Source organism: Zygosaccharomyces rouxii, assembly GCF_000026365.1.
Source record: "Zygosaccharomyces rouxii strain CBS732 chromosome E complete sequence".
Classification (NCBI taxonomy): domain Eukaryota; kingdom Fungi; phylum Ascomycota; class Saccharomycetes; order Saccharomycetales; family Saccharomycetaceae; genus Zygosaccharomyces; species Zygosaccharomyces rouxii.
The window spans coordinates 466,703-486,173 of record NC_012994.1 but is presented as its reverse complement, the minus strand read 5'-3'; the positions used below and the strand labels follow the sequence as shown (position 1 = coordinate 486,173).

Sequence of the window (19,471 nt, the reverse complement as noted above, 5' to 3'; positions counted from 1 at the left end):
ATATGATAAAATGAAAAAGAATACGGACGATATATGTAAGAATCGAATGGCGTGTTTTATCCTTCTTGTGATCTTTTCACATCACCAACCATAAAAATGATGCAATGATAGAGAACCCAACGACACAGGTAATAATACCTGCTCCTGCTCTTGATCCAGCTGTAATATGCAATGGCTTCAGGTTAGTTGGTGCCGTTTGGGTACCTGCTGCACCATCACCGGTAGAGTTACCACCATTAGTACTATTGTAAGGAGCGGGTTTATTCATCGCCTGTGTGACCACAAGTGCCTCCAACGCAGCCATCTGTTCACCTAAACCGTATTGACCATCCCAACCTTTTTGATTCCAGTTTATACCACAAGTATGGCCATCATAACCACCAACACAGGCTTGAGCCGCAGCATAAGCAGTTGCGTTGACCACTTTCATGATTTGTTCTCTAAAATCTGGTATGAGCTGTGCAGTAGCGGCCAAAAATGTGGAATAATATGATTTGAAAGATCTTTGATCTACATTACAAGTCTTAGACTGTTGACAACTGTATTCATAAAGAATACTGTCATTGTAAAAGAGCTTTGCAGCAGTTTCTAGGAAAGCTTTTGATCTATTGTACCATATTTTATCACCAGTCTCTTTGTAAAGGTAGGCACAACCTGATAGTACTAAACCATGGTTATAGGTCCAAACGATTCTCGTCACAGGTCCGCTACAATTATTTGATACGTCCACACCGTCATAAACGTATTTATTATCATCATTTTCTGGTTCAATTAATTTAACGTCATGCATCCAATCATAAACTCTTTCAGCCCAATCTACATAACTACTGTTACCTGTAAAATATGCCAATCTAGCAGCAATGTGGAAAAGAGCACCATTGGAAACCGTATTCTTATAATCATAACCAGTGTTCCACGTAAAAATTTGCCAACGTAATCCACCACCACAAGTTGCAGTATCCCAACGCAAAGCCATTGTATTGAAAACAGCTTGCCCTAAATAAAGCCATTGTGGTTGATCATCAGGCGGATTAGGGAATTTTCTTTCAGCAGCATTCAACACTGCAATCCCCCAAAAGGCTTGATCATCATTACCTTCCACAGTAGATTGATTCAACGGAACATAATCATGATTATCACCACTTTGGTAGAGCAGTGCTTCTGTCACTTTATCGTTATAAGTATCATTCTTCATGTAAAACCAGTAATCAATCAATGTATTCCAGGCACCACCTGCTTCCCACCAATAGTACGGCCAAGAAAACATACCAATAGTCTGACCATATTGGTCACCCGTGTAGTAATCCATAAGACCCTTGGCAACTAGTGCTGAAGCATTTTGTAAAGTCTTGAAGTCGTTCAGATCAATATCAAGTGCTGACGCCGAGGGAAACCAGGAAGCCAGAAATCCAAAAACCCAAAGTTTACACAGTAGCATATCCTTCTCAATTGCACAAGTAACACCTTCGTACTTCCAGAAGTCCTCGTCACTTGGCTGTGGTTCTTTCTAAACGTTGTTGTTCATGTTGATATCTATATTTACGTTTCGCGTCCTTGTACTATAACTAGGCACTATAATCGCAATATACGGGTCATCGCGGGTCTATACAAAGGGCCCCATTTCAAACTGAGGGCTTCTAGCAGCTCCATTGAAGCTAGTAAGCAGGGTTCGCTTAGAACCCTAGAGACTGTAGTATTGATCTCTTAACTTGAAGTTCGAACTCCGGTCTGTTATCCCTCCAAAGAATGCAGGCATCCACATTCGCGCCTGACTCGACATTAGGTTCACTTAGCATACTCATAACACTTAAAAGAATCTTTTCTACGCTCTGTACTGGTGACCAGCGTTCTTCAGCCAATTCGTACATGTTTGGATCATCACCTGGCGAGTGTAGAATAGAAATGCAAACTTCACCATTGTGGTATATATTTGGATGCAGAATACTTGGGGTAAATGTAAGCTTTGGAGGCGACAGTGGATAATCCTTTGGGAATTCTAGCTTAGCGTTGAAAATACCACCTTCATAAGGGGTATCTGGCGGACCTTGGATCAAACAATCCCAAACAAACAGATCGTTCTCTGAACGTGGTCCCGCCACGATTCCAGTTGAGGAATCCTTCATGAGTTGCTGTAGTTCCTTGAGTAGACGTTTTTGAGCAGTCTTTGACATCGTCGAAGGGGAATATTCTAGGTTTCTTTCGTTGTTCCCTATAGTATTGAATGGAAGTTATGTTGGTGGCCTCTTCGAGTACCTTTTCTGATATATATTTTACTAAGTGGAAAACTTAAAAGAGAAATTAGGAAACTAAGAGAAAAGAACAGGGGAACTGGGACTTATAAAAGCTAAGAGAGTCTCTAAAAGATACAAATCATTACGAGGAATCGAGTCATACCAATATCATGGCATTCCAAGCAATACTTGGAGACCTATAAGCCTTTAAACGTCAATTCACGTGATATTTCGTCTGGTGTCCTTACGAAGTTCTTTAGTCAAGAAGACCATGCGATGAACCTCGAAGATGAAACTACAGACCCAAGAGATTTAGATTTAAACAGGAGCCCATTTGGGGTGGTTTCCAGAGTGTGTTACAAGTACAGAGGTTCGGAAAGTCATTATGATAATCTTTGACAGCGAGAAGTATGCCTGTGCGTCGTGTATCAGGGGACACAGATCTTCAACATGTAGACACACGGATAGAATGTTGGTAAAAGTTCGCAGTAGAGGTAGACATGCATCTATGGATATTAGAAAAGTTATCATCGTGGAAACAGATTCTCAAGTTACACCGGATGAAAGTTCGCCGTCGTGTGACAAATGTTATAGTGACTCTAAAAATGAATGTGAAAAGATGAACCGCCAACCAATTTTATTCCTAAGGACTAGAAAAACTCAGAGGGCTATTTTGGCTGATGGAAATCTGCAAATTATTGTGGAGAATGATGCTAAGCCTCAAGATGGTTCAGATAAACCTCATCCGCCTTTCAAATACATTTCTGAAAAGGACTTCCTGCGAATGCATTTGGTTAATGAAAGGGAACCTAGTTCATGTGGTTGTGGTAAAAATAATAAAAAATCCAAGGAAGACATTACAAAGGTAGAGCCTGCTCTTGAGACTCCACTACCACCTACAGCACCGCTAGTACCTTCAGCAGATAGCGCCTTTCCCATGGAAAATGTACCGCAGAACGACTTTAACTCCAAGGATCCGTTTGCACTGAATGCGGATCCAAAGCAGATGGTGGAACTTTTAACTCACAAGGGTCTATTTCTAAGTACACAGTGCTCCTGCGAGGAAGGTCACTGTGTATGCGCCAATTGTCTGCTTCACAGAAATGAAGAAGAATTAAGCTCGTACATCCAAAGGAGTGGTGTTCCTCTAACTAACATGGGGGAAGCTCAACTATCAAATCCAATGATGGTGGGTACAGGCTCATGCAACTGTCCGCCGGAAGATTGTGAGTGTGAATCATGCCCTGATCATCCTTGTGAAAATATGTCATTCAACAAATTGCTACTAACGGGATTACTCAACGCACCTCTAAGGCGTAAGACTAATATTGTTTACAAGGGCAAACTAATACCGTCCCAATACTGGTGGGATTTTCTCAAGCTACACATACCTCTTATGGGAGATTCTCAGTTGGAATCGTTAGACATAATCGGCTGGTTCGAAAGAATCGTTTCCATTTATGAGCATCAGTTGGCAGATGCCAATGCAAACGTCGCAAGTGTTCCCCAATCGCTCTTTGCACTGTAAATATTAATAATATCGTTTTCTTTAGTTAAATAAATAAAAATTTGAAATTCTTTGTATTTCTATTATCAAAGCCTCTCCCTGATATATTCGGCCTCACGTATACCGCTCTCCCAAGCACCGTATGCACATCCCGCGCCATCTAGAATAGTATGCTCACCCGCAAATCTGATACGAGAATCTTGACCACCCATCATGGCAGTAACCATGTCGATCGCATCATCACCGGGGAAGCATACGGTGTAGGCACCTCTCGAGTATGGGTCCGAGCTCCAGTTGGTAACGATAATCCCTTGAAGCACTGGCGAGTCTGCATTTGGTGATTTTACGTCTGTTTTATCTATAGCATTGATTACAGGCTGAGAACATCCCATTGCAGCCATGAACTTATTTAGTATTGGCTCGAAAAACTCAAATACAAGCTGTTTGTTAGGTAACGATTCAATGTATTGGGTCAAAGGCGCTTGCATCAACACGACTAAACTAGGCACACCAGTTGATCTTGGCAAATTCAAAAAGAACAAAGGATGGTCCCATGGTTTAATACTTTCTTCGTGATGGTCGGCAGCTTTCCAAAATGTTGCCCAATCGTCAGCGCTACGAACTTGTTGCGCAATGTGATCAGATGAATGACTTAATACAACAACTCTAGTAGTAGCATCAGACCAGGTACATTTTTCAAATTCGAAGACAACTTTACCCAATGACCCAAAATGCGATTTAGTAAATCCTTCCTGGATTCTAGGGTTTAATGGTGGTTGAAATGATATCTTACCTGGCTGATCCTCATCATGCAATGATAACTCTAAAACGCTTTGGGGAATGGTAACGATTGTGTAATCACAGTGGTATTCATCTTCGTCAGTAGTCACGATAACACCTTTAGATCTTTTAATGGATTTGACGGGGGTAGAAACTTGTAACCAGTCTTGTGGGAAACTTTGGGCGATACGGTTTATCACGCTTTCGTAGTGCAAAACAAAGGCGTTTCTACCCTGGCTATCGTAGACCGAATCTCTCCCACTAAGCATTTCCCAATCAACACCATGCCACAATTCCATGAACCTTGCCAGTTGCGGTAGATATCTAATTTGACCGTCCGTTAGAAATTCACGTTTCTCATAGATGTATCTATGAACCATTTCCTTATAAGAACAATCAGGGACTCCTAAATTTTGATTAAATATCAAGTAGACAAATTTGATAAATTCATCCAAAATGACCTCTAATCTCAAGTATCCATCACTTTCCAAATGACCTCTTTCACCATCGATATATATCGGGCTATCATCGTCAAATACAAACCTGGGTTTACCCTCTTGTAAAGCCAATTTGGCCTCTTCGGCAAATAACCTGTTTATTAAAGTGTCATGGTGCCAACTCCCACCTAAATCGTATTTACGGCCTTGATAACCTTGTATCGTATGCAAACGTCCACCAATTCTGTCTCTTGCCTCCAACACAACACAGTTCTTAACGCCTTCTTCATAAAGCTTTGAAGCTGCTTTCAACCCTGAAATACCAGCACCAATTATAACAACGGTCTTGTCCTTAATAGCCATTAAATCTTCCTTTCCTCACTTCCGTTTGAATCTTCGTCGAATGCTTGTATCGAATTTCTGTCAAATCTACATTTCCTCAATTTTGCTTGAACTCTTGATGACGAAAACCATAGTTCACATGTATGGGTCCACTATAGAAAACTATCACTTAGAAACCGAATGGATCCAATTGAATGTCCTGAAAGAATCTACCATGGCCTCACTGAGAAATGGATGAGCTTCAGCGTGAATTCACTGTCAGTTTGGGTCCGATAGTCTAAGAAAACTGCAAAAAGCCTTACTACAAAAATTTGACACTGATCTCGTCGGGTAGATAAGCGTAGTCAACGCTCATGTAACCCATTACAAAGGGAATGAGCATCTCATGCGTTAGCATCGTGGATTCTTGTTACAGAAATGGCTATAAAATAAAGATGCTCGAACCTTTTAGTTTATTTAATTCTTGGTTCTGATGAAATTTCACTGACGCGTAAAAATGGAAAAAAGTACGCGTAAAGTGCGATGAGCTTAAAGAATGGATGAATGTGTAGGATAATAAGCACACTTGGTGAACTTCACCAATCCTTAAACTTAATCAATCATAGCTCCAGGCAGATCAAGATGTTTAGACAGAACAAAAAGAGAATCTCTTCACGCAGACATTTTAGCGATGACAATAGCGGATCACAGTTTATTATGGGCCAACCTGGTTCAGAGGCAGAAAGAAGGCTTTACGATAAGATATATGAATCAAAACTATCATTTTATGAGCTACCGCCTCAAGGTGAAATAACTTTAGACCAGTTTGAAATTTGGGCTATCGATAGACTCAAAGTGCTATTAGAGTTAGAATCCTGTGTCGCTAGAAATAAGACCGCCAAAGAAACAGAAACTATAGTAAAACCCTTATTACAAAAGTTACTACCCTTTAATACAGACAGTTTAGAAGATAAAAAGAAGGATTACTACTCACATTTTATTTTAAGACTATGCTTCTGTCGAACCAAGGATTTAAGAGATAAGTTTCTAAGGGCAGAGACACTGCTATTTAAATTAAGATTCAACATGTTAACTTCTCAATACCAGGCCAAATTTGTACAATCGCTAGATCTGCCCATGTTACAGTTCATCTCAGAAGATGAAAAAATGGAACTATCACAGGAGTTATACCAAACGATATCACCACAATTACAATTCCAATTAAATCTAACCGATGAGATGCAAAGAAGGCAGTATTTCCAAAATGAAAGATTTATCAAACTACCATTTGAAAGTGTCATTGATTTGGTTGGTTCTAGACAAGTTTTCTTAAAGAAAGGGTTTGCATATCTACCACAATTCCAACAATTAAACCTACTATCAAGAGAATTTGCCCAAAGACTAGAAGAGGAGTTGTTAAGAACTTTCCAACACTTACCGCATCTCAATGAAGACGACAGGTTAATCCCAATCCTAACCCATTTATCCACTGGCTATACGATCTCAGATTACCAACAATATTCTCACGAATTTGGATCAGATGCTCAAGAAGGTGAAATTAATTCTCAAAACGTCTACTCCAAGGAAATTTCATCTAATTTCCCATTATGCGCCAAAAATTTATTCAGTGGATTACAACAACACCATCATTTACGTTATAATGGTCGTCAACAATTGAGTTTTTTCCTCAAAGGTATTGGTTTAAATGCTGATGATGCACTCAAATTTTGGTCAGAAGCGTTTACCGCTAGAGGGGGCAATATGACACAGGACAAGTTCAATAAAGAGTACAGGTACAACTTTAGGCATAATTATGGGTTAGAGGGTAGTAGAATTAGCTACAGAGTATGGGATTGTAGAACCATTTTATCCAAACCAAGACCTGCTCGTGGTGAATTTCACGGTTGTCCCTACAGAGATTGGAATGTAGATAAGTTGACATCAGAATTATCATCTATGAAATTGACATCGACACAAGTTAGTAGCGTATTGGAATCATGTCAAAAGAATGAGTTTACCATTGCCTGTACAAAAGTCTTTGAAAGTACGCACGGTCAAACAGGTATGGAAGTCGATGATCAAACTCATATTGCACATCCGAACCTATACTTTGAAAGGTCGAGACAATGGCAAAAGAAACATAGTAATGAAACAGAATAGAACAAGCAAAATAATCTAATTAACTAATTTAATTGACTATTACATGAAATTTTGATCAAACCATTGCAAATATGAGAAAAGTCCCTCGTCAATCGCTTCACTATTTTCCTTATTACCAGTACCGCTACTATCTGTGATTGAGGATGATGGAATATTGCCCATCCTTGGACACGTAAAATCCTCTGAAGCTTGTGGCGTATTCATCGTCCCAGACCCTTGGCCTAAAATCGGTTCGCTCAAACCTGGCTGCGGCTGTGGTTGCGGCTGTGGATGTGGCTGCGATTGCGGTGTAATCTTGAATTGATTTTCTGCCAATGACTTGACTGCCGTTGTAGATATTGGAATGTGTGTACTTGGTTCGCTTTTCACTCTAATTGGTTGAGATTGAGGGATAGAAGGGGACGCAGAAGGAATTTGTGATTGTATTGGTGGTAAATTACTGAGAGATCCGGATTCATCATCTGAATTGATGGCTTTCCCCATTTCGCCAACTTTACCAAATTGTGAAAACTTATTATCATTTGGTGTCGAATCTCCAGGATTTGTCCCTACCAAATTCTCTAGATGTGTAGCAGAACTTAATAGCCGCAGGCAACACATGTGATTCAACATTTTTATGCACCAAAGACATTCTGGTAACATTCCCGGAGGATTCTTCGGATGCGACGTCATTAAGTTGTTCCAAATGTCCATACATCGACGAAGAATGTCAAGAGATCTAGATGTCTGTAAACCAGAATGGATTAACGCAATAGAAATAACACTTGCAGTAAAAAGCTGGGACAAATTTAGCCACCATGGAATGAAATAAAGCTGCTTTTGGTTGATTTGTGATAAAACTTTAACCGATAACTGACAATGTTTAACGAGACCTAGAGTATCAATCGGGAAAATCATCTCTCCGGTATCTAAAGGCTGATTGATCAATAGGAAAAGACGTCTTGTTTCAAAAGTTAGTCTCACATCCAAGTATGACAAAAGTGGCTGAATTTGATACAGATGTTGCCAAGTCTTATCAATTCTTGTCGATTGAATGTGTTTTTCAAACCATTCGTCTAGTTTTCTTCTTAAGGCAATAGACTCCTCTAAATCTAACTCTTCTCCATCACGCTTTTGACATGTTTGTACGATAACTGCCAATTCGAACAGCTGTGTAGTCTCATGGTGGAACCAGTCATCTTCCTTTCCATCATCTTCGTATTGCGGTGTGTTTGATTTTTCAACGTCTTCGCCCTGCGGGTGCTCCCCATTTTCTTGTCTATCATTGTGATCTACTTCTTGAACATCTTCAACATTGCTCGAATCATCACTTTCATCATTTGTAGTCTCACTTGCATCTGACCAGATGCTATTATCATCGTCTTCAGCGTTGGAATTACCATTTCTATCCACGTCAACTTTATTATCACACCAATGACCAGGAGTCGTCATATGGGAAACCGGCATCGATAACTGATAGAATCTACCCATTTGAAAGGAGATTAATTTGTCCATGATAAAACAGGCCCAAAAGCAATGCCAGGCTCTCGATTCGTCATATTTTGAATGCGTTCGAGGAAATCGATTCAAATATAACGACATCCCATTACACATATTGATTGCTTGACCCAACGCGTTCCAACATGCCGTTTGTCTATAACATGTACGGAAGTAAAACGTAATTAACAACCACGATTGAATTAGTTCAAAGGATTCCCACTCAAATGTCAATTGTGTAATAACACTATACGCATACTTGAACATCGCTTCCTCCCTATGCTGTCTTTGAAAAAACGATAATTCTTCCCACGTAAATAGAAATTCATTCGATCCTTCTGTATTCTCCATAAACCCCTCTCTGAACCTTAGGGTAATGGCCAAAATCAGATATAACATCGATCGAAATAATTTGGAACTGGAATCTTTGAAGTTCGTATGGGGTAAAAAGCGATTGTTGAACTGCTGCCAAAACATCGATTCATGAACTATACTCATTGGTGGATTGATCTCTTTGAAATAGAATTTAAGCAACTTATTGACAACCGATAAATGCACTGGATTTTCAAAATCGAAGAAACCTTCCGGATCTAAATTAGCTCCCTCAGCTCTTGCTCGTGCTCTTGCCCTGGCCTTTGAACTCTTATCATGCCTCAAATAATGTCCACCGGACATGTTCCATCCATAATTTTGTATACGCGGTTGTTTCAATCTATGTGATTCAACGGCATGTTGTGGTATCTCTGACATTAACGATGCTCCCAAATAAAATGGTAAAAGATTTTGATACCTCCTGTGAAATCTGTATTTATCCAGCGAAAAGCTCTGCCATGGTGATCTTCTGTTATTATAACCAACACTATTAGTCGTTTTAATCAAATGTCGAATGGCGCTAGTATTAGCGTTAATTCTTTCACTGTCAAGACTTACGGGCGGCCATATCCCCGCCGTCCCATTCCCTCCTAACTGTAAAAGTAAAGATGCCATCCTGTCACTATCTCCAACTCCATTGTTATTACCCAAAATCTCACTACCGCCCCCATTTACGCTGCCATTGAAATTCAGCGCAGTCGATGACGAAGGCGTCAACCTCGAAGGTATTAATATGCTTGCACCACTACTATTCCCGATATCCCTTCTATACCTTCTTCTTACTGTACCACTGATATATTTACACTCTTGCCCATGCTTGACACAATTTGCACACGGCTGACTACCATCGCACTTAACTTTACGCCTTTTACAGATTTCACACGCCTTGCGTACCCTGAGACGATTTCGACGGATTTCTTCCTGTACCATACCAAGCCTTTAACGACTATACTTGCAAAGTTACGAATAAATTTCGCTGCTACTTACTATCGGTAGCTATTACCTACTACAAGTCCTACGGTATATACATACAACTGCTGACACGTTTGTCAGCAGCAGTAGCGCGAGACAGCAAGTGATCTACGTATGATGGCCACTAGATCAACATGTACGAGAAAAGGGGGAAAAGTAACGATGAAAATAGAAACACGTGCCCCGGTTCGATTCCTGCAAGATAAATCTAAATCGACATACCTTTACCTGCTGCACCGAAAAAAAGCGTTTCCACTAGCAACACACAGCCGCTTGATTGCTGAGCCTCCTGACGGCTTACCGCACGTGCTGTAGGCGACAACAATGAAAGGCAGGAATTTCGTCGTCCGGGTGTGTCCCCCCGCAAGAATCATGATGTCAAAATGTCCTGTCCTGTCCCGGTAAGAACGCAACCTCATTGCGATCTGGCCCGCAAATAAAACAGCGACATCGGCACCCGATATCTCCTGTCTTCTCCAGTTTCGAAAATTTCTGGGGCCAGCCAGACCCGATGTAGACGAAGAAGCTCAGCTGAGCTCCTCCCCCCGCTTTTTTTTAGAACAAACTGAAGCACTCACTTTGTCCTCGCGTTCCTGTGAACTTTAAACGACAATATAGGTTCTTATTTTTTTTCGCGTGCGACCAAGAGCGGTGCACCCGGGCCGATCATAAACAAAACCCATGCCATACAATGCACATATATTTGCGTTGCGGTGACGGCCTTTCATCACTGGGTTCAATTGATGATTCGTAAGTCCGTCGGGAAGAGAGAAACAGAAGCAAAATCGTTCCTTACATTTCTTTTTCCTTCTATTCGTCCCTTCTTGACAACACGAAAAGAAACTAGGGAAAGAAGAAAAGAAAGAAAAGAAAGAAGGAAAGAAAAAAAATCAGCCCTTTTTCGTTCTACATACCTTTCTTCGTAATTTCCCATTCTTCTTCTATTATTCTTTGTCTCCTTGTCATTCTTTTCGGTATTGTTGTCATTGTTGTGTCATTGTGAGTGGTTTCTTCTCGACCGTTCGGGTATTCTTTTTTCTTAGAACTCTAAAGGTATACGCAGTAGGGGAGATAAGGCGGTTTTAATGGTAGTTGTCGTAATGTAATAATGTCTTGTAGCTCTGCGATGCCCTGTGTAGCTTGCCTTCTTACTGTGCACTATGCCTGTCGGTGTTTTTTTCTTGACCCGCCGCCCCACGGAATTTTATCAATCTGTGCGTTCTTTTGTCAGTTAGAGGAGCTGTGTCTTAAAAAATTAACTACAACAGGCTAACGCAAGATACGGTAGTTTAAGCTTTTTTTTCTTCTTCCTGTTCCTACTTACTTACTTACTTACTTTCTTTTTTCTTTTTTCTTGTTCTTGTTCTTGTTCTTAGTATTCCTATTCTTCTTGATATCCCTGGATTAGTCAGGTCAGCTGGATTATTTGTTAAGGATCCTCGAGTAGGTTCATTTTGTCTCCTTCTGCTGCTGCAACTGCAACTGCAACTGCAACTGCAACTGCAAACAGAATTTTATTTTCTTCCTGGAATCTGTAAAGAAAACAATAAAGAACCGGTGCGGTCGAGTAGGTAGAAAGGTGTGTTTGCCCCCAAGATTGTTTTTGTCATTTTGTCATTTGTCAAATTTCTTTTTTTCTACATTCTGTGACTAAGTGTATTTTATATTCATTCTTCATTCTTCATTCGTCATTTGTCATTTATCGCTTGCTGCCACTTTTTTCAGACATTGTTACTACTATACCAAACCCGCCCAAGCGCTTCTTAATAGAACTTGTACTCATACTAATACTACAAAACAACAACAAGAGCTGTCGAAGTAATTTTGTTTTAATAGTAGAGTGTGAAGGAGAGAGTGAGCTTTTGATTAATATAATGAGCATGAATCCGCCGCCATACCCCTTCGTGGTCGGACAACAACCACAATACCAACCACAATACCAACAACAGCAGGAGCCGCAGGAACAACAGCCACAACAACCGATGCAGCAACCACTGTCGTATCATCAGTTACCTCAGCTAGCTATACCTGCTCCTCCTCCAGGCTTGCAGTTTCAACCATACCAAACGTTTGCACCGCAAGCTCCGATGCTAACGTCACCATCATCGACAGTTCACACTTTACCTCATCCATATCATTACCCAGGATTTCAATACCAACAGCAGGCCCAGCAGATACCTCAGTCGATATCACCGCTACCGCCTCAAAGCACATCACCAAAATCATTATCTCAACTACCTCTCCGACAATTTACATCGACACCAATAGTGCCTTTACAACAACATCATGACGATAGGTCATCGAAGACACCAAGCACAAGTGGTTCGAGCGCGATTTTATCGCCATATAACGTTTCAAGCGCCGGATCAATGGCTCAAATCGCTAAGAAACCGATTGAAAGGCCAATTGAAAAACCAAAATTCTCAACGACGACAACGACAACGCCATCAGCACCTGCAACTACTAGTGAGCCACTGGTTCATAGCTACGATGTGGCAAATATAAGAGGTGGTTCGATTATTTCGTATGATAGTAATGGTCACGTAACGAAACCTCGAGTAACGACTACCATGTGGGAAGACGAAAAAACTTTATGCTATCAAGTTGAAGCCAATGGAGTTAGCGTGGTTCGTCGAGCTGATAATGATATGATTAACGGTACCAAGTTACTAAATGTTGCCAAGATCACAAGAGGTCGTCGAGATGGAATCTTAAAAGCTGAAAGAATTAGACATGTCGTCAAGATCGGTTCAATGCATTTGAAAGGTGTTTGGATCCCGTTCGAAAGAGCTCAAGTGATGGCCGAACGAGAAAAAATCGCGGATTACCTGTATCCGCTTTTCGTCAAAGATATTCAAAGCGTTTTAAAGGAAACTTCAAACCATGAAGACGAGAGAATGTCGAGAATTAACTCACCTCCTAATGATCCGATGTCATCGTTAAATCCACCGTCTCAAGGTCCAATGTCATTGCATCCACCCAATACATACGATCCGTGGTATTCGACGAGGAATATTCCACAGCCAACGCCGACAACAACCACAATTTTACCTCAACCTGCTCAATTTGGTTTACCTACTCAATCAAGAACAACCCCACCATTTGCAATTCAATATACACCTGCACATACCACCATTAGACCACACCCAAATACCCCAAATTTTGATTACTCTACTAATAGTTCAACCCCCAATCCAAATTCAAGACTAATTTTTAATCAAAATTTAGCTCCTCCATTAACTTCTGTCACACCAACACCAAGTGATACTTCTACAACAACAGCACCATCATTAACAAGCATTAGACCATTGAGTGTTACACCAACTGCATCAGATGCAAGACAGCAACAAAATGTCATGGGGTTCGTTCCTGCTCCTCAACCTCAACAATTGCATCAATCTTCATCACAACTGCTGCGATCGACAAGTGGTAAGAGTGATACCACCGATCGCTCTACTAGTGATAGCGACGGCTCTAAAAATGATTAACGGACTTTTTTTGTAATTTTTGTTCTTTTTACCTTTAAAGTTTCCAAGGAAAATTTCCGTTTGGGTTGTAAAATTAAACGAAAAGGCAAGATACATGATAGACAATTTGATAGACTAGACGAGACGGGATATTCGCAAACTTAAGAGATTTATGATATGTACATTTTTTTTTTTTTTTTTTTTTTTTGTTTTCTTTGTTTTGTTTTTTGAACCATCGCAGATGATTTTTGCTTGCCTGCGGCATTGTACTTTTACTTACGGACTTTTACATTGAACATTACCTGTTAATATTTCTATTGCTATGTATAATTAATGAATCGAATTCTTTTTTTGTGATGAGATAAGCTTAAATTTAATTTTTTTTAACGACGCGTGTTCAACTTTCGCGTCAGCGTTTTTGTGATGTTAACATTGGATTGACATAATACAATTTATTAACATAAACAAAAGAATAGAAGATAATACAATTTTTTGTAAAGAACAAGCAATAAAAAATAGAGAATAAGACTAATAATAATAATAGTACGAAGAAGAAACCACAATGAACATATCACCAACTCCAAGACGGTATAATTCAAGAAACGGCGGTATCGATTTTAATGATGAGAATTACCTTGCGTTTTCTGATCCAGTCAACAGGGATGCAAATGGCAATGGAATAGGTAGAGAAAGAATTGTGCCTGAAGAATACAAGTTAAACTCACGAATGATTAATAGACTTATTAGGCAAAACAAAGAATTAATGAATAAGTTAGATGGCAAACAAGAGGAAATTGATCGTTTGAACGTTTTAGTTGGTTCACTTAGGGGCAAATTGATCAAGTATACGGAATTAAACAAAAAATTGGAAGATAGACAAAATGTTAGCAGATCTTCCAGTGGCGGTAGCAATGGCATGGAAACCGATTCAAACTATATTCAGTTACCCAAAAGACGTAATAACAAGGACCTTGATAAAGATACAGACCCCAGACTGAGCAAAGACGATCGAATTAGCGTCCTAAGTGAAAAATTAGACATGTTGACAAAAATAATGATGGAGAGTAGAAATAGTTCGCTGGCGTCACCACCACCACAACAACAACAAACTGCTAACATTCCCACACCTGCGTCTGCTCCAACGGCAGCAACAAGTTCAACGTCACCCCTACCTCCAAATACATCGACATCAGTTTGGCAAAGACCCTCCGAAGAAGATATAATGTGCCGTGAAAGTATGGAATTAAAACAACTGGAAGATCAAATTGAATCGTTAAAGAGAAAACTACTCATTAAACGTGAGAATGAATTGCGTAAAATTTCGCTAAGTCAAGAATTACTAGAACTTATGGGTAAATTAAGCATGGAACAAGCTCAAGTGCAACAAGGAGCTGCTGGATCCACAGCTACAACTGTCCCACCTCGTACATCAACCGCGGTACCTTCCGCGGAACAACATGTATCTTCGTCTTCGCCTGAATTTTGCATGGAATGTCATCATACAAAGACACATCCTCTACATCAACATCATGACCATAATCACATTCTACGCAACGATCTGAATTCAAGAAGGCCTACAGTACCAGCGATAAATCCGCTAGAGACTCCTACACCATTCGCCAAGAGAGCAAGTCTCGCTGCATCAACAGGCGACTTAACCGATACAATCAACAGAGTGTGGTAGGTTGAATTGCGCTGGATTAGAAGTGTAACCCGATAGACCCTAAGCATTTGCATTCTCGTTTCCTTGCATTATAATTTCTGTATTAAAATTGAGTTGACGGATATATGTATCACTATAGACGAAGGAGCAAAGACGTTTCGTACGCAACGAGTAGCACGTGGATGCATTCTAAACGATTGACGTGCGATAAACGAGGGTCTAAGTTACCGCTTCTGCCGCTCGTTTACAAGAAAGCAGCCCGTGCTCGTTTAGGGTAAAATTTGTCAAACAAAAACCCTCTCATCGTTCGTCCAGTGTGATATCCGTCTTATCGGTTTTAACAAATACGCGGACTATATGAGTTCACATATTAAGACTGGTGATGATGCAAAATCTTGATTCCTGCTACTCTTCTTCCTTCTACATCTACTACTGTCGCTAACTTTCCTTCAGTCAATTGGTTGAACAGAGACTGTATACTGCTACAACGAAATCATAACGGTGGGTTTTTGTCCAAGTCTCAGCGAAGGGAAGTAATAGAAAACAAAGAAGAAAAAAAAAACACGAAGAAGAGGATGGCAGAGGTTACCGTTGATAAGGCTATGGATACTGTCGCAGGATTCCAAAACAGTACTGTGCAGCCATTGTTAGCAAACAATGGTCATACTGTCGCTTCCATTTTAGAGGTTGTAAAATCACTATCGTACTGGAAAATTTTCGTTACATTTTTATGCGTTTTGATAGTTTGGGACCAAATTTCTTACCAAACCAAAAAGGGTTCTTGTGCGGGTCCTAAGTGGAAATGGTATCCAATAATTGGACCTTTCTTGGAATCATTGGATCCCAAATTCGAAGAATATAAGGCAAAATGGTATTCTGGTGAACTTTCGTGCGTTTCCATCTTTCATAAGTTTGTGGTTATTGCATCTACAAGGGATTTAGCAAGGAAAATTATGCAATCGCCCAAGTATGTGAAACCATGCGTTGTCGATGTAGCTGTTAAAATTTTGAGACCAAACAATTGGGTCTTTCTCGATGGTAAGGCTCATGTCGATTATAGAAAATCCCTAAACGGTCTTTTCACCAAACAAGCTTTAGAACAATATTTACCAGGTTTAGAAGTTCTCATCGACAAATATATTGGCAAATTCGTTCAATTGTCAAAGGATAACAATAATAAGCCTCAAGTATTTTTCCACGAAATGAGAGAGATTCTTTGCGCCTTGTCCCTGAGTGCATTCTGCGGGGAATATATTACCGAGGATCAAGTGAGAAAGATTGCTGATGATTACTATCTGGTGACGGCAGCATTGGAATTGGTCAATTTCCCTATCATTCTACCCTACACCAAGACTTGGTATGGTAAACGTACTGCTGATGCCGCTATGAAAATCTTTGAAGAATGTGCTCAGATGGCAAAGGACCACATTGCCGCTGGTGGTAAGCCAATCTGTGTTATGGATGCTTGGGCTAAGTTAATGCACGATGCCAAGAACAAAAATGACAGTGATTCAAAACTTTACCACAGAGAATTTACCAATAAGGAAATGTCAGAGGCTGTTTTCACTTTCTTGTTTGCATCTCAAGATGCATCTTCATCTTTAGCATGCTGGTTATTCCAAATTGTTGCTGACAGACCCGACGTTTTAGCCAAAGTTAGAGAAGAACAATTAGCAGTTCGTAATGGTGATGTTAACATGAAAGTTACTTTGCCATTGATTGAAAAGATGGATTACACTACTATGGTCATAAAGGAGACATTACGTTACAGACCACCAGTGCTGATGGTTCCATATGTGGTTAAACAAAACTTCCAAGTGAGAGAAAATTATACCGCACCAAAGGGTACTATGTTGATTCCTACTTTGTACCCAGCCCTACACGATCCTGAGGTTTATGAGAATCCAGATGAGTTCGTCCCAGAAAGATGGGTCGAAGGTTCAAAAGCCAGTGAGGCAAAGAAGAACTGGTTAGTCTTTGGTTGTGGTCCCCATGTTTGTTTGGGTCAAACCTATGTGATGATGACTTTCTGTGCTCTATTGGGTAAATTTGCACTTTTCACAGATTTTGAACATTCTGTTACACCATTAAGTGAGAAAATTAAAGTGTTTGCCACTATTTTCCCTAAGGATGATTTGTTGATGACATTCAAGAAAAGAGACCCATTAACCGGCAAGATTTACGAATAATTTTGATATAACTGATAATATTTTCTTTGATCAGGGGAACTTCTTTTATTTATTGATATATATTACATGACATTCCTGATATTATGCCTTAAAGAAAAGAAAGAGTGAAAGTGTGAAATAAATGTAAATAAATGCACTGTTCAGTCAAAAACAACTTTTTTACCTTCAAATTTGGCGTTTTTCAATTTAGCCTCTGCTTCACGTTTAGCAATCCATGAGGGATGTTCAGCAGCAGGAGTCTCATTTTTAGGTTTGGACTCAGTTTTACGTGCTGCTCCCTTTTCATATTCTTGAGAAGCCTTCTTCTCAAATTCAGAAGCCTTAGCTGCCTTGGCGGCACGCTTTGCTTCTCTTTCTTCGAATTCCTGTTGTTTCTTTCTCTTCTTTTCAAAATATACATTACGTTCTTTAACGACATGATTTGCCTTCTCACCAAATTTCTGTTCCCAAATTTTTCTTCTTGCTCTTTGACCACGTCTATTCTTTCTCTGACCTTTGTTTGACATTTGTTCTTGTGCAATTCTGTCATTCTTCAAATCATCATCACTAGAATCTCCACCACTGTAATAACCTCCCATTAGCTCAGGTAATTGATATTTTGGTTTCTTAGTCTCTGGCTCTCCGTCATCTTCATCTTCATCTTCATTCTCGTCCTCGTCCTCGTCTTCGCTCTCTTTCTCATCATCACTTGGTTCTTCATCAGTCACTTCGTTGTAGTTAATATTAGGATCCAATTGGAGACCTTCATTATCTTCCTCATCAGATGCTGCCAACATATCATCATATTGTTTGAGAACTTCTTCATCTAGCTCTCCGTTTTCACCTTCATCCTGTAGTTGACTCTCCGAACTTTCATCAGATTCATCGCCATCGTCATCTTGTTCTTCCTTTTCATCTGGACTTTCTTGATTATCTCCTTCCTTCTGAGTCTTCTGAGTCTCTTTCTCACTCTGGGAAACTTTATCTTCTTTACTCTTGTCCTTCTTACCTTTATTGATATTTAAAAACACATCCATACCTGAATTAAAGCCTGCAATCAGTTCTTTGCATTTGTTGTTATTCATCAATGAGCTCAGCAATTGATTACATCCTTCAGTCTTCATCACAACTTCATTCCATATTTTACTTGGATTGTATTCATTGTTCTTATCGTTATGAATTTTCCAAAATTCATGCTCGGTAAACCATTTGGGCGGTTCCCTTGTGGGGTTTATCTTGGATAACGAAAGTTTTATCACTTTGGATTTGCTAATCAGCTCTGAAAATTTTTCTAACCCATATTTTTCCCTTATATCCTTAATCACAGGTGTAAAATCGTTCTTCGATTTCTTCGAAGGTTTATATTGACTCAATTGCTTCTCAATAAATTGTCGTAATTTACCATCTAAGTGGAAAGTCTTCTTTTGGAAAATATCGGTACACAGTTCATTGAGTTGTTTTTCAACCTCTCCTATCTTAATCTCTTCAAGTAATTTCGATATTCTCTTAGAACTTTTCTTACCTTTGGCATTATATGCTTTTGAAGTACCATTCAACCGAGGTTGAAAATTTTCTAAAGTTCCATTCAAGTAATTGTACTGATATTCCAAATTATCTAACTTGAAGATCAAGTTATCCTTAGGCATTTCGCAGTAATACTCTTTACTATTCCTATATTGTTACTTAGAATTGAACATAGTGATGAGATGAGCATGAATTTTTTTTTCTTTGTTAAGTACAGAGTGCGGTGCAAGGGTGTTAACTTCAACAAAAATTTTGGAGCCCTTCAACCCCATAAAGAGTTGAAGAGCTGATCTGGATCAGACTGACATGCAAATCGGTTGGAAATCTTCTCATTGAAGGATTTTCTCATTATATGTAAGAATATGGTCATCATCTTCCAAGAATTACGTGACA

General features: G+C 39.7%; 10 protein-coding genes and 1 non-coding gene across 11 annotated transcripts; 5 read left to right on the top strand and 6 right to left on the bottom strand.

Moving 5' to 3' along the window:
- Positions 1–76: 76 nt before the first annotated feature.
- On the bottom strand, positions 77–1,438 carry DCW1 (putative mannan endo-1,6-alpha-mannosidase; the record flags this gene model as incomplete). Its single annotated transcript, XM_002499155.1, has 1 exon — positions 77–1,438. One exon carries the CDS (start codon positions 1,436–1,438, stop codon positions 77–79), a length of 1,362 nt encoding a protein of 453 aa, XP_002499200.1.
- Positions 1,439–1,673: 235 nt separating this feature from the next.
- On the bottom strand, positions 1,674–2,171 carry UBC7 (E2 ubiquitin-conjugating protein UBC7; the record flags this gene model as incomplete). Its single annotated transcript, XM_002499154.1, has 1 exon — positions 1,674–2,171. The coding sequence occupies one exon, from the start codon at positions 2,169–2,171 to the stop codon at positions 1,674–1,676; it is 498 nt and encodes a 165-aa protein (XP_002499199.1).
- Positions 2,172–2,616: 445 nt separating this feature from the next.
- Positions 2,617–3,759, top strand: MAC1 (Mac1p; the record flags this gene model as incomplete). Its single annotated transcript, XM_002499153.1, has 1 exon — positions 2,617–3,759. The coding sequence occupies one exon, from the start codon at positions 2,617–2,619 to the stop codon at positions 3,757–3,759; it is 1,143 nt and encodes a 380-aa protein (XP_002499198.1).
- Positions 3,760–3,824: 65 nt separating this feature from the next.
- On the bottom strand, positions 3,825–5,318 carry FMS1 (polyamine oxidase; the record flags this gene model as incomplete). Its single annotated transcript, XM_002499152.1, has 1 exon — positions 3,825–5,318. The coding sequence occupies one exon, from the start codon at positions 5,316–5,318 to the stop codon at positions 3,825–3,827; it is 1,494 nt and encodes a 497-aa protein (XP_002499197.1).
- Positions 5,319–5,840: 522 nt separating this feature from the next.
- PRI2 (DNA primase subunit PRI2) lies at positions 5,841–7,436 on the top strand (the record flags this gene model as incomplete). Its single annotated transcript, XM_002499151.1, has 1 exon — positions 5,841–7,436. One exon carries the CDS (start codon positions 5,841–5,843, stop codon positions 7,434–7,436), a length of 1,596 nt encoding a protein of 531 aa, XP_002499196.1.
- Positions 7,437–7,475: 39 nt separating this feature from the next.
- Positions 7,476–10,214, bottom strand: STB4 (Stb4p; the record flags this gene model as incomplete). The annotated part of the gene is made up of 1 exon (XM_002499150.1): positions 7,476–10,214. The coding sequence occupies one exon, from the start codon at positions 10,212–10,214 to the stop codon at positions 7,476–7,478; it is 2,739 nt and encodes a 912-aa protein (XP_002499195.1).
- A 1,916-nt stretch (positions 10,215–12,130) lies between these two features.
- SOK2 (Sok2p) lies at positions 12,131–13,744 on the top strand (the record flags this gene model as incomplete). Its single annotated transcript, XM_002499149.1, has 1 exon — positions 12,131–13,744. The coding sequence occupies one exon, from the start codon at positions 12,131–12,133 to the stop codon at positions 13,742–13,744; it is 1,614 nt and encodes a 537-aa protein (XP_002499194.1).
- Positions 13,745–14,285: 541 nt separating this feature from the next.
- Positions 14,286–15,407, top strand: SPC42 (Spc42p; the record flags this gene model as incomplete). The annotated part of the gene is made up of 1 exon (XM_002499148.1): positions 14,286–15,407. The coding sequence occupies one exon, from the start codon at positions 14,286–14,288 to the stop codon at positions 15,405–15,407; it is 1,122 nt and encodes a 373-aa protein (XP_002499193.1).
- A 554-nt stretch (positions 15,408–15,961) lies between these two features.
- On the top strand, positions 15,962–17,575 carry ERG5 (C-22 sterol desaturase; the record flags this gene model as incomplete). Its single annotated transcript, XM_002499147.1, has 1 exon — positions 15,962–17,575. The coding sequence occupies one exon, from the start codon at positions 15,962–15,964 to the stop codon at positions 17,573–17,575; it is 1,614 nt and encodes a 537-aa protein (XP_002499192.1).
- A 140-nt stretch (positions 17,576–17,715) lies between these two features.
- Positions 17,716–19,200, bottom strand: BUD22 (Bud22p; the record flags this gene model as incomplete). The annotated part of the gene is made up of 1 exon (XM_002499146.1): positions 17,716–19,200. The coding sequence occupies one exon, from the start codon at positions 19,198–19,200 to the stop codon at positions 17,716–17,718; it is 1,485 nt and encodes a 494-aa protein (XP_002499191.1).
- Positions 19,201–19,369: 169 nt separating this feature from the next.
- On the bottom strand, positions 19,370–19,458 carry SNR72. The gene has a single exon (XR_002648415.1). It is a non-coding gene; the product is annotated as a snR72 (small nucleolar RNA).
- Positions 19,459–19,471: the final 13 nt, after the last annotated feature.